This window comes from Chenopodium quinoa, unplaced genomic scaffold (genome assembly GCF_001683475.1).
Source record: "Chenopodium quinoa cultivar QQ74 unplaced genomic scaffold, ASM168347v1, whole genome shotgun sequence".
Taxonomy (NCBI): domain Eukaryota; kingdom Viridiplantae; phylum Streptophyta; class Magnoliopsida; order Caryophyllales; family Amaranthaceae; genus Chenopodium; species Chenopodium quinoa.
This window is the reverse complement of record NW_018744874.1, coordinates 791718-808017: the sequence shown is the minus strand read 5'-3', so window position 1 is coordinate 808017 and position 16300 is coordinate 791718. Positions and strand designations below refer to the sequence as shown.

Here is a 16300-nt window from a genome sequence, read left to right as displayed (position 1 = left end):
GGTCAGCCATACAGAAAAATTTCCCATTAATATCGAGTAAATGGGTAAGGATAGAGGCGAATAAGAGCATGTGAATATGAAACTATATGATTTTTTTGTTTCCTTACCATAGATGTTCTTTTATAGAAGTTGTGTATATTAGAACTTCGCCCAATAAACACCATATTAATTTGACTTTAACCATTTACCCATCAGATAATCTATTTAATAACCAAGTCTGAAAAAAATTGTTGAGCTGATCGGAAAGCATGATCAAACTATATTGATCAAAGGAAACACTGAATTGCTTTAGATTAGATATAGACATAGTGTTGTCCTTTTTAGCCCAACACGATAAACAGTCCGAACTTGACTAGATTAAACTTGAACAACCTAAGTCGCATTTATCATACTTTGAGGTTATGAGCCATCCAAAGATACAAGATAATACAAGTAAAATCTAAAACCTGCTAGAAGGTCCTGGCAAAGAGTTAAAGATGATATTACTACTCTTAATAAGCAGGAAGTTCAACATCAGTTTTGTCATCTAAATTTACAAATCCAGTACAGAGTATATTATAAACTAACAGCTAATTCATGACAGGAGCTTTCCTTCAGTCATTAGAAATGAGAAATCACTTATATGACCTATGCTCTAATCTATCAGAATGTAGCCGGTTTTTTCTGATTCCGGAATATATGCACCTTGATGGAACCGTAAGTTGGCACATTGGTAGGAATGAGCTCACAGACACAGGCATCCTTGTCTGTAATCAAGTTACATTTGCGGACTTTGTTCCAACCAGTGAGCCTTACCCTACCATCCTTCCAGGTTACTACTCGTACTTCCCAATTCCTTTTCTTTGGATCTTCGATTGAAAATGGCTCATCAAATTGGATTCCGAAAGTATATATGATTTCTTTAGGAATCACCTGCAGATGGAAGCAAGAAGTTACATTATTTTCATCATTTCATGATTACCTTGATCTATACGATGTAAGAATGAACACAACAAAGAATGATGTTTAAGTATTGGTAACATGATGATATATGATGAAATTTCATCTTCACATGGAAGCCTCGTAAAACCACAAAAGTTAATGAGCTAATTGATCATAATTATGACTGTATGTACTATTCTTAGTGATTGATGGGGGAAGGGGCAAGGGTGGTGCTAATATTACCAGTTCGCTTCTAGAGCTATTCTTAGCAAAAAAGAAGGGATTCTTCAAGGAGACCAAAAATTCCTCAAGTTTGGTGTTGTCCTCGTAATTGATGGCATGATTGACGTCCTCCTTGCTCGAGCCTGAAATAATTTGATAGACACCCTACCTCAAAGATATATTACGTCCTAACAAAGTTCAAAATGGGCGATTCTTCAAAAAAAATATAAAGAGATCTAATGTACATTATCTTACTCATAGGAGGATTCAGCAAAGGTTTTTCCTCAAAGTCTTCCTCATATACTTCTCGCCTTTTCTCACTGCAAGAGTCAATCTTTTGTTTTCCATCATGGATATGACATGGTAGAGTTTCACAGCCAGCAGGATCAAATATGCAAAATTTGAATCTACAATCTCCTTTATATTTGAATAAGATCATACTTCCATCATCTACGGAATTATCCTTAATAAATTTGTCCCACCCGGTACAGAACTGGAGCTTGTTTTTTTTCTTAGATACTTTGACAATCCAGGAGTTGTTTGCACCACTGAGTGAGACAGATACAGATGACTTGGACCGAAATTTGCTGGCAAATTCACAAGGGATCCTCTGTGACATTCATCAGAAATTTAATTTATTTCCAACAATATACACCGAATATTTCACTTCAAATTACATAGGCAGGTCAGGTGGAATTCAAACAGATTTTGGAAACAAGGTACCACATGATTGACTCTTTTAAAACTGTTTGAAATCAATTAAAACCCATAACGGTGCAGTGGAGAAGCCAGAATAGTTTGCAAAAACACTAATTCAAGATGTTTAAGCGAAAGAAATCTGTATTTCCTCAGGGAATCCACCTCAACAACCATCTATCAGGTAAACTACCAATGATTTTTAGCATTAAAAAAAAAAGAAAAGAAAAAAACTAGATTTACCTGCATGCTTTCTTGAAGATTGGAAGTTGGCATAACTCTCAAGAATCTCCATGATTTCACTTCACCCGGGTCGTCAGATGTCTCCACAGGCCTTTTCCTCCTTAAGTATGTTCTGTTACTCATTATTTGCTTCAGTTCACAGTTCTCTGGAGTCTGGACTCTATAAGACACAGATCGGCTTAACAGCAGAACAGTCAAACAAAGCTGTCTAACTAAGGATTACAAAGATTTTAAACACCATTTCACATAAGAAATCCACATTATAAAATTAAATATAACATATAAGAAGACATCAAATAGTTTTTCTCTTCACCAAAAAAATCAAATAGTTTTTCTCAAATAAATATCTATATAAACCAACAATAACTCATAAATCAAAAAATACTTGCACCGAAATTTATACCTGATAAATCAATATACAAAATCAAAGAGGCTTTCTGGGAGATAGAATAAAAAGTAAAGAGAAGAAAATGAGCATCAATGTTTTTAAAGATCAGTTCACTCTATCAAAGCATCCAAGGTTGTTCATTAAGTCAACATATCTACATCTCATAAAAACTAGTCTTTGTAGAGAAGTATAAGCTTACTTTTCTGGGTTATCAGAGGTTCTAAACACATCCAGCTATTACTAAAGCTGAACCACAAAGTCTCAATCAGATAGCTAAATTAAGTATTATCAACTAGCTGTTCTACAGTAATTGCAGTATCTAAAATGCTAGCATTATGATGGGGTTGGAGGGAGGGACCATTTCCTAATTCATCATTATATTGCCACACTATATGAATTTTATTTATTTATAGAAAGTATGATCTAATGCATTATTAGTCAATTTCATTACCATATGAATCAACAAATTCCTAACACAAAGTAAACATGTAATGTAATCAGCAGGAAACTATAACAAAACAGAAAAAAGTGAGATTGGCTTCCAATCGGTTGTCTAAACAAGTATGCAACTTTCTCTAGTTATACTAGTAAAATGTGATGTACAATTCAAATAGCACTTTATGAAAGTGAGTGCAAATAATTGGATTGACATACAATACATGATTGCATAGTATTTGATTTATTTTATTTTATTTTATTTATTTATTTATTTAAAAAAAAGAACAACAAAAACATGTTCAGTGCTTCATTGCATCACATGGCGTAAACTGAGTCCACATAATCAAGCACAAATTTGTACTACTATGAGCTATGAAGACTTGGAACAAAAGGTAGCTTCAGATAAAACCGATAATATAAATAAGCTATGGATATCTGAAGTACTATGATTTTCTATAAATAATTGTGAATTTGTGATGGAACAGATTACAGCTGAAGACAACAGGTTTTTTACCGCAATGACATTTCAAACACTACAGGCGAGCAATAATATTAAATTCATTAATATCATAGCAAAATTCATTGAGAAGACTTACAGCTCTCTTAAAGAGGCGGCCTCCAAGCGACATGGATGATCTCTGCCAATAAGTTTTGTCAGCGCAGTAGTACCATGCATATAAGCAACAAATCAGCTACATAAAGGACGTGAAGTGAACTTCTATGTCCTGCTGTAAAATTTGTAGTATTTGTTGACCTCTTCAAGGCATCATTACTCTGAATTGATGGAAGAAACTTCAAGAAAGGTGCCATAGATGTTCCTTCACCTGTGAATATATCAACAAAAAAAAAAAAAAAAAAAAAAAAAAAAAAAAAAAAAAAAAAACACTATACATTGACAGACTAAAAGGGGTATTAGCTTATCAAACTTTGGAGTTCAAATCCTGTTAACACGTTTTTTTCGCTCACCATACTGTAGATTCTCCCACCACGCTTAATCTTCACCGCCATCAACGCTCAAAGTTTAGGTCTTCCTCCCCTTTTTCACATTCATGGTTATATTTAACTATGTTCACGGTCTTTAAACAAAAATAAACATTTGCAACTCAGAAATTAGCCTTAGAAAATGCTGAAAATAGTTAAATAGAATATGATAAATCATATTGCATATGGAATCATTTAATCTCTGAATTGCCTTAAGCATAAACAATAGGATATTGCTAACATTACAATTTTCAAAACGAACTATTACTAAAATTATTAATAATGTAATTTTCATCATGCAAATCTAGTGATTGTTCTTAAAAACCACAACCAGAGGAATTGTAACATTGTGCTGACTGTCTGTCCAAGTCAGCCAACCCACCTCTTCATCCTTGAAAGGAATTTTCGTGGTTAAGACTTTGACTCTGAAGTTTTGCTTCTCACCCTTCACCTTGAAACTTAATTTGGGAGGATTAACAGTCACAAGTGTCCCTTTAGGGCTGGAAATTATAGCTGTATATTTAGACGCTATCACACCCACATTGGTTAAAGTCCTTGTGACAATAAACTCAATTGCACTATTCTCTTGGGTTTGATTGAATGCGACAATGATGGCTGGATAATTCAGTTCCCATTGCTTAAGAGCCTTCTTGTCACAGCTAACAACCCTCCTAGCAATGGTCCTTATTTCATCCTCAGTATATTTAGAGGCACAAAGGAAATCAACATAAGAGTCCATATCTATGTCATAAGTCAAACCTGGATCATTTGCCATTACAGGATGTACATGGCCTGCACCAGTGGCCCAGATTGATGCTTCAGTGTAAGATTTTTGATCTACTAAAGGCTTACCATTAGAGTAATAATTATACGAGGTTGTCATTAAAGCTGAACGAATCATGGCTGGTGACCAGTCTGAGTGAGCTCCCTTGAGAAGGGCTGCAATGCCTGACACGTGAGGGCAAGACATGGAAGTTCCAGATATGATATTAAACCAGGAATGTCGTGAATCCTCTGTGAGTCCCAATCCAGAAGGTGGAACCTTATTGGGCCAAGCAGCAAGGATGTCAACACCAGGAGCAATTATATCAGGCTTGAGAAGGTAAATAGACTCAAAGTGAGGACCCCGAGATGAAAATGCAGCCACTGCTGGGGCTAGACTGCCGCCAACCTTAGTCCCATGGAACACCATTGTGGCCTTGGGATTTCGAGTTGAATTCAAGTAGCCAACAAGTTTATCATAGGAAGATTTGGTAATGGATAATCCAGGGACCAAATGTGGATCACTTTTTAGACTCTCCCCTTGAACTTCATCATTGGCAATAACAACGCCCAATCCTCCTGCATCCTTAACATTCAAGCCTTTCTGTATTGAGCTGATAAAACCACGTAAACAGACAACTATTTTACCTTTGACCAAGTCATGATCTAAATAATCTGCTTCACAATTTGAACCCCCCAAATCAATGATAGGGAAGAATTGTTTATCCTTCATCGGTTCACCAGTATATAGAGAAGCTCCAGTGAATATGATGCCATTTCCAAGGACAAGATCAGCAGGGAAGGTCCGGTCAATAGAACTCGCCCCAACAGTGGTAATCCATGGAGCTATGTTTGATACTGTTCTGAATTCAGGCCCAGTATTTCCTGCTGAAGCTGAGACAAAGATCCCCTTCTCAACAGCTGCAAAACACCCTATTGCAATGGGGTCAGTAGAATACCGTGTTGGAGAACCACCAAGAGAGAGGGAAATAATATCAACCCCATCTTGGACCGCCTTGTCCAATGCAGCCAATATGTCGGATGCCACACACCCATTTGTCCAACAAACCTTGTATATGGCCAGTCTTGCCTTGGGTGCAATCCCAGTGGCCCTTCCTTCAGCATAGCCGAAGAAAGAGGCATTAAGGCCTCTACCTGCTGCCGTTGAAGCTGTGTGAGTCCCATGCCCTTCATAGTCTCTAGCTGACTGAGGCTCTTCCTCATTAGTGCCCTTCATTGTTAGTATCCCTCTAGAAAAGTACCTGGCCCCAACTATTTTCTTATTACACAATGAGGAAGGAAAGTCTATGCCTCCGTCACAAACCCCCTTGAAGTGGGTAGGGACTGAGCTTAGCCCCTCATCGCTGAAGCTTGGGCTCTCAGGCGAAATCCCAGAATCAAGAAAACCAATCACAACATCAGAGCCTAAGTCAGACTCCTTCAACAAACCCACCGGTTCATGGTAGGAATCGAGCCCAAGGAAATATGGTGTTCTTGTCGTTTGAAGGTGGTAAACTTGGTCTGAGAAGAGTCCAAGTACACCAGGTTGGGTTTTAAGCAACTGGGCTTGCTCAAAGGTCAATCGAGCAGAGAATCCATGAAAGACAGTTCCATAAACATGAAGGAAATTACTACTGCCTTTCCCTCCTTCCTCTTGGACAACATTGAATCCAATGCTATTAAGAATGGAGCTATACCACTCCACAACATCAAAATATGCAGCAGGTTTATAGCCATTTTCAATCCTAACAATATAGTTTTGAATCCTCGGATTAACAGCATTTTCCCCTGCCCCAAAGAATGGTGATGAGGTGACCAACAATACAATGAAAATGGTACAAAAGAGAGGCATCCTTTAACTTCTAACTTTCTAAGTGAATTCTAAATATAATGCTTATGAATTACATTGCAATGGATTCTTCAACATGACCATTTATATAATCTTCACAAAAACAAATGGTAAACATACAGAATTAAAGGTGAAACATTGAAAAATGTAACATCCCGCATAATAATAAGTTGATGAAAACAAACAGTTCATTTAATATTTAAGCTGTTACTTTACATGTTCACAGAAACAGAAATTTTGGCCCAAATATGGCTAATCATACATGGAAGGAGGTGTGGACATTCAGATACATGAACAAAATCAGATCCTAAAGAATTATAATTAAGAAAGGTAATTTAAATTTAAAGGGAAATACTGAGTATTATCTCCATTTCAGTGCATTACAGTATTCCAATTCCCATACAATGATGCAATTCACAAACTCCATCCGTTGTTTAGTCGTTACATTACGAGTCCAAATTACATTAACATGATTATTAATTCCGGAAAAAGGTAGTATTGTTTTCCACAACACGAGAAAATAAAGAATTTGAATGTACATGCATGAAGAGAGGTGTGAACATTCAGATACATGAACAAACTTAGAACCTAAATAAATCCAATTACAGGAAGTCATTTAATTTTAAAGGGAAATTAAGAGTACCCATCTCCATTAAAATGCACCACAGTATTTCAATTCCCATCTCTGTATTTAGTTGTCACGTAACGAGTTCAAATTACACCATCAATGTAACTATTAATTCCGGACAAAGGGAGTACTCCTTATCATTTATTGAAACCCGAGAATAAAGGGAAAAAAATCTGAAATTGCAATAGCTCGATAAAATCTGCTCAACTGAATAATGTTTCATAAAATAGAAATTGAGAGACAACCCAGAAAAAAAGTGGCAAATTTGAGCAACATAACTCAATTAAAGTATATAATTTTTCAATTCAATAATAAGGGTATAGAAATTAAAATGGAGTTGCAAATTATCAAATATAAATATTGGAGGGAAGAAATTAAAATTCTGAAAAAACTTACAATCAACAGATTATTTGCTGGGAAGAAGCAATCAAACTTGGGAAGATGATGAACATGGTTAAGATGCAATGATTTGGCCCCATATTTAACTATGAATTTCAATTTTCAAGCTCGTTTTTATGTCGGTGTTTCAATCTTTCTAAAGTTCAAACAATAAAAATATTACTGTACTCTCTCTTAATTCTTAAATATTCCGATTTTGAGTTGACTGTCAGTAAAAATATATCAATGGGGAGTAACTCTAACCGTATCTTAACCTCACGGTTTATTTTTTTAATTCGGTATTTACGGATCAGATACTTTAACGTAAAGGGGAAAAAGGGTAAGGGATCCTCATCTCAAAGTGTTTCCGATGAAAATTGAATTTTTAAGTTTAAGGTTAGTAGATGAAGATTGAATTAAGGTTAGTTGATACAATCCTTACCACCAAGCTTAGTTTGATGGTATACTACCTTCATGTTCGTATCACTTTGTACATTGTTTGCATATAATCCTTAGTTATTATCGTACATAGTACAAATTACGAAGTACGAATTCTTATTTAGGAACCCTTGGAGATGTAGATTATGGATTCACCAATTAGCTACTCACAATTGACATACAACATTCACAACTTTAAACAAGATCATTGTAAAATCATTAAACTAAGAACTATTGTACAATAAATCAATTTATTACTCCGTAAATAATTTTAAACTTTAAATAGTTTAAATTGATTAAATTAATTTGTCAATTATTTTAGTTTTTTAGAGTAGTAGTAATTTAGAAATATGCCGTAATTATCTAGATTTTTGGAAATGTCATTTTCCTTCAAAATCTTTGTGATATCTTTTTGTGACAATGTTATACAGAGCACTGTATTTCGTTCTTATTTATGACAATGATGCAAAATTTTCCATTAATTATAGGCAAACTGATTAAGGGAGGTGTTTTTATTTTTTTATTTTTTATGAGGGAAATTATTATTTAGTATCCTGATTACTGCCTAAACAACTTGAAACTCTTTTCATTACCTTAACATAAATTAGTAAATACATATTGTCAAATTGCTTATATTAGATAGCCTTCAAAAAAAAAATTGCTTTTATTACATCTTTTAAATTATTAGTAAAATTGATTCAAATGACCGAAATTCCATATTTAGGAAATCTTCTATATATTTTTTGGCATATAAAAATATTTACCAAATTAAAATTGATCCAACAACTATATATACTTTTTATTTTTGGTAAAATACAACACTATATATATGATCATAATCAATCTAAGAATTCTTGTCAATCAATAAATATTTCTACACTTGTCTATTGAAAATTTGAAGGTAACATAATTACTATTGTCAACAAAATTCTAGGGTATATTAGATCAATTTTTTCCCCTACTTGTATTCAACTCATTAGTGTTATTACATGTATAACTATTTTTTCCCTACATATAGCATATTATTGAAATATATTTACAATTTATTATATACAAAGCGCATACTTAAAGTTCGGTTATTTTTTAGAAGACATGAAGAAAATCAGTATGATTGTAGCTCTACTCTTTGTTGCCCTTGTGGTTTGATCAGGTTTGTACCTTACTTATCTAATAATTTCGATATGTAGAATAATAAATTGTATGTACGTGTTGATTATTTTGGTCTATGAAATTAATCTATATATGTAATGTAATTACACTGCATTTAACAACTATAGCATAGATTATTTTGTTTGATGTATACAATAATATGATATTGGCATGCAGCTGATGATTTTGGAGATGCAAAAGTAACATGTTGTAAAGACAATCATATAGGACAATGTATTCCAGGATCTGCAAGTGAAACCAAATGCAACAGTTTATGTAGCAGTTCTTGTGGTAAAGGAGGCTTCTGCAAAGTTCTATCACGCTCTCCTCCTAACCATTTTTGACATTGTTATTGTTGATCTATATATTCTATAGTTTCACAAATAATTATAAAAATAAGAAACTTTCATGCTTTAACATTCATCTTATGTAATGGCTTATCCTACAAGAAAGCCTTAGACATTCAATTTATAATAAAATAAAAATATTATTATATTAAATATTAATCTTACATCATTTTGATTTGTCATAATAGCAAATCTTCCTCTTATAGCATCTTCAATGGTATGCTAATCATTAAATTAGTTTGGTATGTCACATATGATTTTAAGCTATAATCCTCTTTGTAGCTATTTTGTGCCCTAATGGTTAGCTACTAGCTTGCTAATTAAATAAACTTGACTTTCTCAATTAGCTTTATAAATTTAATATTTTAATACATTAATCTTTAAAAAATTTGAAAACTCTTTTCTCAAACAAATTGGCTTAGGTAAGCTAATTTGCTTGGCCTAACTAGCTTGAAACTTTTGAAAATTAGCAAGTCCCCAAGCTACAACCATTGGAGTTGCTCTTAAGGATTCATCACACCCTCCCCCTATCATTATTGCCATTTTTATTGTTGATCAATTTTCTATATTTTTTTTCAATTAATTTTTTTACCTACTTATATTATTCATTTATCAAAGGAACTTTCATGCAACATTCAACCTAAAGCCAAGTTTTATTGGACTTACATTAATTCAAAACATAAAATAAAAAAAATGGAATACAATTAGCTTACCTTATTTCTTCTTTGGATACTAAATTTCACTTGTTGTTACGTTTTGCCTAAAAAAAAAACTAGTTCTCTCAATAATCAATACTTTATTGATGTTACACACTTACACCAACCTAATGTGTAAAAAGACATTTTTGCCCCTGATAAGTTACTATTATGAACTGTAAATTTATCTATCACTCATAGGATTTGGTTAGTTGATGAGCAGCCCATATCACATGTTTGGACTTGGAGATTCTAGATTTCTAGCTGACTACACTCTCTCTACACGTCATTGGAATAAAGCTTGGACTCACCCCTTTTTTTTTTTATGAAAAACCTTTTTTTTTTTTTTTTCTCTTTTTTACTAACGGATCAACCTTTTTGTATACGTAATATTGTCATTTAATGCTTTTTATGAAATTTTGATCGCACTGGGCCTATGTGTTGAGCAAATTAGTTAAGGACATATATATATTTTTTTGAACGGAAGTTAAGGACATATTTTACTTTGATGTATTGGTTAATACTTTTTTGTATTGGTTAATACTTAATAGCAGTATTTTTGAGAATTTTATTACTCCGTAATGTTTTTATGTGTACAATACTAATCCCATAAATTAATGTTTTTATGGTTAATACTATATTGGTTAATGTTTTTATGAGTACCATTAATACAGGTATATAATAAACAATACCATTTATATAGGTATATAATAAACAATACCATTAAAGTATACGTTGTATTGTTACTATTATATTTTACAATGATATAATATACGAGTATATATATTTTAAAATGTGTTTTTTTTTTTTTTTTTCATTTGACTCTAGCATTATACTTAACAAGTCAACTTACCATTTTCTTCAATCTTTTTTTCAGTTGACTCTTACATTATACTTAACAAGTCAACTTACCATTTCACAATGGTATAATAGATAATAATGCATCATTTGCATATTTGTTTGTAGCATTACTATTAGAAGTATATATATTTGTCAATTTGTCATTACATACATCATCATCTAGACATATACTTGTATATATATATTAGCTTCAAAAATATGTACCAATGTAGCTATCTGTTAGAGATATGAGATATCGGAAAATATATGTATGATATATTTTTCGTAAATATCATTAAGAGAATAATATATTTAGGTTTATGATATGTTAAGATATTATTTAGTGAATATATCATTAGGATAAATGGTATATCTTTTAGGAATATTATTTCCTATCTCATGAGCATAGGTTTTGTATAAATACTCAACTTACTGATAGAATAATAATCAAGCAATACAAAAGCTATTCATTCTCTCTTCTCTCTAATTTGTCATGGTATCAAGAGCAGGTTAAATCTTGGGACCGTTCATAAAAAAATTTCCCCCCTACCGGTGGGTTTAAACCGGTGGGATGATCCTTTAGCAAAAATTACCAATTTTTTTTAGTTTATTCCGCTGTGCAAGTTAGTGTTGGTGCAGAGTTTGAGTTGATGACTTGATGTATACATTACATCATGCGTGGCTTTTCTAAGCATTGAGATCAAAATAAAATTGTTGGTGTGTCTTTGACTCTCAAAGATGATGAAAAAAAAAAAAGGTTTTCGGCTCTCTTGTGTCGTGAGACAAGAAATTGGTTCTCCTTGTGCCGTGAGACAAGGTTTGTGAGTTGATTCGAGCATAATTTTGCTCCTTTGGATTTGAGTGTGGTTTACTCTGAAAGACCAATAAGAAAATTTGAGTGTGGTTTACTCTAAAAGACCAATTTGAGTGTGGTTTACTCTGAAAGACCAATAAGAAATTTGAGTGTGGTTTACTCTGAAAGACCAATAAGAAATTTGAGTGTGGTTTACTCTGACAAACCAATATTTGATTGGAGCTCGGTTTTGCTCTGGAAAAACCAAAATTGTTATATTTGTAGGTTCGAAAAGAATGACGTTCCTGTTTGATTGATGACTGATGAGTTCGAAAAAGATGAACGTTCTCATCATTGAAGAATGAAAAAAAAAATTGAAGGCGACATCACAAGAGTGCATCTCGACTTCAACAAATTGAAGAATTTCCAATCGCAACGTTCGTGTTACTGCCGTTACGATTGCGGGAGGGTGTTAGAGATATGAGATATCGGAAAATATATGTATGATATATTTTCCGTAAATATCATTAAGGGAATAATATATTTAAGTTTATGATATGTTAAGATATTATTTAGTGAATATATCATTAGGATAAATGGTATATCTTTTGGGAAGGTTATTTCCTATCTCATGAGCATAGGTTTTGTATAAATACTCAACTTACTGAAGATTATTTCCTATCTCATGAGCATAGGTTTTGTATAAATACTCAACTTACTGATAGAATAATAATCAAGCAATACAAAAGCTATTCATTTTCTCTTCTCTCTAATTTGTCACTATCTTTGACACCGCAACAACCATTTATAGTTTTATAGTACCGTTCCACATATTGGTATAAATCACAACTCAATAGTCGTACAGTTTATAACTCAGAAATGTCATTTTCTATTTGTTTGTCCCTCTATTATTATAACCTTGCCATATAATGCAAATACAAACAATACATGACAAATTCACAACTTTGCATTACATCTTCATTCCTCACTTTCTAAGTACATTAATTTCTTTATAAGTAACCATACACTCAACTTTGAACTCTATATTTAACTATACTTTTCTTGTTTTTAAAGTTGAATCATGTTTAAGTTGACCTTTATTATTGATGCACCATTTTTTTTTATCATTAATGGTTTTAGTAACATCTTAATTTAATTAAATTATAAAAAATTTAATTAAATTATAAAAAGTAGATCATACACATTGAGAAGCATCATATATATTACATCTCATTGGACAGTGGATATATATATAGTTAAATATTATTTAAATAAATAGTGTAGAATTCAAATCTTTATGATATAGGGGAAGAAGTTACTTTTAGATCTTGTATGTAGTGTCTTTTTGAATTGTGAAGACTAAAACTAGCTTTTAGGTTCGAATGATGCCTTGATTAATAATTATTACATGTATGTATATTATTATAATAATTATGTATGACATGTATGGCTCAATTCTAATTTTATAGAATTTACTATTATATGTTATTAATATACTTTTTTTAATTTGTTTCACAAAAATTGCAATTTTTTTATTTAATTTTTCTTGCAATAAAAGACAAATATTATGACATAACTCAATGGTTAAATTTTTATTGTTTAGCCATGAGATCATGAATTCAATTTTTAAATAAACCATAGTTATGATTATTTTTAATGTAAAAATGTCATGGGATCATAGTTAACCAAGGATGTCAAGAAACTGCAAATATCTGTTATGTAATATGTAGATTTAATTTGAAACAACTTCTAATACTTGTATGTGTAGTAGAAGATATCTTTGACACACAATCAAATAATAAAAAAATAATGGAGTAACATACCGCGGGGGTTTATTTATTTATCTATTTGTGTTTGATTTGCTATGTTACTTTCATTTTCACCTTTGAGCGCACTACTATACTAAGCATATTGTAGTATTGTACAACAAAATCATTGGTCGTTACAATTTTCAATTTCCATATATATACATCCATCCATCCAAGTAGTATTGAATTCTGTATTTTCTCCCTCAAAAAAAATCATGGTACTAGAAAAACATAAAAATAACTTTGTAAAAAAACATAAAAATTACAGAGTATATCAGGAAAACCCAAAAAAAAAAAAAAAAAAAAGTAGTGTAAAAAACAATGAATAAAGACGTCCAATTATTATTTATTTTGTATTAATTGAGCAAAATGATTTATGTACAAGTTTGATTATTCGTAGTATATGCAACGAATAATGCCATATGATACCTCTTCCATCCCATATGGAAAATTTATTAGAACAAAATTTGAAGCATGTGCTTTTCTATTTATAATTCTCTTCTACTTTTCCCCCACCATTTCCTCTAGCTAACTAATTCCCCTCATTAATTAACTCCCATGTACTTATATTTTATACTATAAAATAAAATAACAAAACAATTACAGAAATACATGTAATTAAACTTATCATCACCTTCTTCATCTTTATCTTCCATCTTCTTTACTGTTTTGTGTTCTTCTTGATCTCCCATTTACATTGAAGCACTTGTTTTTGATGTAATAAAAAAAAAAAAATTAATAATAATTCCCCGACTATGCAGCGCCAGAGAATCTTACATACTTACATATCCATATATTGTGTCGGCAGCCTAGCTATTTAATAATAATAGTAACAGTAATAATACTCTCGATCGGTCCCACATTGATCGTTGTTTGAGAGCATTATAATATTATTATTAGTATTGATTAGGAAAAAGCTGACCAATACCTGACCATTTATGAACCGTCGGTGAGTCTGGACTTATGTAATGCGGAGTATTTACTGATTTATCTTTACGACTCCAGGGCGGCGGCGTAGGGGGTTTGGAGGAGGTCGTAAGGGGCCCACAAGGCGTCGAGTGGGCAAGGGCGATTAGCGTCTAGACGGGCCCAGGGTTTGCCTTTTCCACTCCAGTGGAGAAGGCTAACTGGGCCCGGATGTAAATCGCGACAAAGCCCACGAAAATTATCTCCACCGAGACCATGTTGGTTCCATCTATGATCAACCGGGACGATATTCCCGGCAAAAACAAGTAGAAATGGGGGTAATGAACCGAGCTCGTAAATCCTCATTTGTTTCTGAAGCTCCATCCAATCCTCGATCCGACGGGTGTAATCACCCGACCGCCAACGATTCAAGTCGATGACCATTACCCCCGTGTTAAAGTAACACGCTTCTCTGTCAGCAAACGTGACGGACAAGGAAGGGTTGGACCAAAATGTGGAGGTGAAGTAAGCAGTGAAGTTGGCGTTGCAGTATTGAGGAGCAGCCAATACTTTATCATCTACTAAATCGACATTGTACAGCGTAGCGATGTCGTCGACAACGACGACATCGCTATCTAGGTACACGACTCGGGATACATATAGTGGGAGGAGGTTCGCGAGGTATGATCGCGCGTAGTTTAATGGACAGTCGAGTGCTGACCGTATTGAAGTCGAGATCAAACCCGAGACCGAATCGTCATCGAAGGGGTAGAGTTCGAAATGAAGATACGGGAACGAGGTTGCAATCGTGGCCCGTAAATTCGAGGTTGGTGTAGACGACGAGATGACAAAATGAAAGAAGATGTTCTGGGGGCAGGACGTGTGTTGTAGGACCGATAAGATCGCGGCCATTGAGCCGCGAAGGTATGTCAAGTCAAGCGTCATCGCAACGTGCACAGCCTCCTCAGACCCGTAAGGGTTAACATCTTGTAAACTACTATCATGAGTCGTCACAATGTTTGGACAACTCGGGGCGTTGTAATATTGTGGTGCTTCCTTAAACCTTTGACCAATGGTATCGGCCAAGGTAACTTTGGCCGATACCAAAAAGACTAAGAAAAATGTGGTAAGGAAACCATAATGATACATTTCTAGATGTATAATTGAATTGAATGAGTTTATAATTTTGGGAATTAAAGGGATTTAAAGGGGGTAATAACGTTATGTTTGAATGGAAAGTTTGGTAAGGAAGAGAGCAGCTTTCCAAGGTAGGAAGAGGGGATAGTGATGGATGGCCAGATAGAGAGAATTGAAGGGTGTGTTTGGTTGAAAGGGAGGAAGAAGGAAGCTTCAAGTTTGGGAAATATTGAATTCAAAGGTATGAAGTTTAATATTATGTGAAAGAAAAATATGGGGAGATAAGAAGGTGCTTTCACATTTTTGAAATTGGAAGTTCCCAAGGCTTTTCAATGTGGGGTCTTCTTCCTCATGGTCATACATACACATACGAAGGACATACGTTGTATATAAAGCGTAATCTATTTTACCAACTGAGCACCGACAGGTCCCACTTTTAGGGATTTTTCGAATTAATTTTTATTCCTTGTAACTCTCCCCGGTAAGTAAACTGTAATTTCAATAAGAATGTATAAATATGTTAATTCGGATTAACGGGTCGAGTTCATGTTAAATTTTGGGTTAATTGGGTCGTTTGGTTCAAATGGTTTGGATTGCTAGAATCACTACAAATTATGACAAATGGGTCAAATCGGGTATGTTTTGGGATATTTGGTTCAAGTCGAGTTAAGTTCGGGTTCT

The 16300-nt window shown here is 33.4% G+C and overlaps 3 protein-coding genes across 4 annotated transcripts; all 3 read right to left on the bottom strand.

The window, feature by feature from the left end:
* Window positions 1–305: 305 nt before the first annotated feature.
* LOC110705005 (putative B3 domain-containing protein Os03g0621600) lies at window positions 306–4004 on the bottom strand. 2 transcript variants are annotated; one of them, XM_021882817.1, is made up of 5 exons: window positions 3505–4004; window positions 2083–2242; window positions 1399–1753; window positions 1165–1286; window positions 306–912 (listed from the first exon to the last, which is right to left on the bottom strand). In XM_021882817.1, the coding sequence occupies exons 1-5, from the start codon at window positions 3582–3584 to the stop codon at window positions 643–645; spliced, it is 987 nt and encodes a 328-aa protein (XP_021738509.1). In that variant the 5' UTR covers window positions 3585–4004; the 3' UTR covers window positions 306–642. The 2 variants fall into 2 exon arrangements, with proteins under 2 accessions (XP_021738509.1, XP_021738510.1); XM_021882818.1 differs by lacking the exon at window positions 3505–4004 and adding an exon at window positions 2486–3497 and having other exon boundaries at window positions 307–912.
* Window positions 4005–4088: 84 nt separating this feature from the next.
* Window positions 4089–7713, bottom strand: LOC110705003 (subtilisin-like protease SBT1.5). The gene is made up of 2 exons (XM_021882816.1): window positions 7525–7713; window positions 4089–6439 (listed from the first exon to the last, which is right to left on the bottom strand). The coding sequence occupies exon 2, from the start codon at window positions 5886–5888 to the stop codon at window positions 4194–4196; it is 1695 nt and encodes a 564-aa protein (XP_021738508.1). The 5' UTR covers window positions 5889–6439; window positions 7525–7713; the 3' UTR covers window positions 4089–4193.
* A 6185-nt stretch (window positions 7714–13898) lies between these two features.
* Window positions 13899–16021, bottom strand: LOC110705002 (probable galacturonosyltransferase-like 1). The gene has a single exon (XM_021882815.1). It carries the CDS (start codon window positions 15629–15631, stop codon window positions 14570–14572), a length of 1062 nt encoding a protein of 353 aa, XP_021738507.1. The 5' UTR covers window positions 15632–16021; the 3' UTR covers window positions 13899–14569.
* Window positions 16022–16300: the final 279 nt, after the last annotated feature.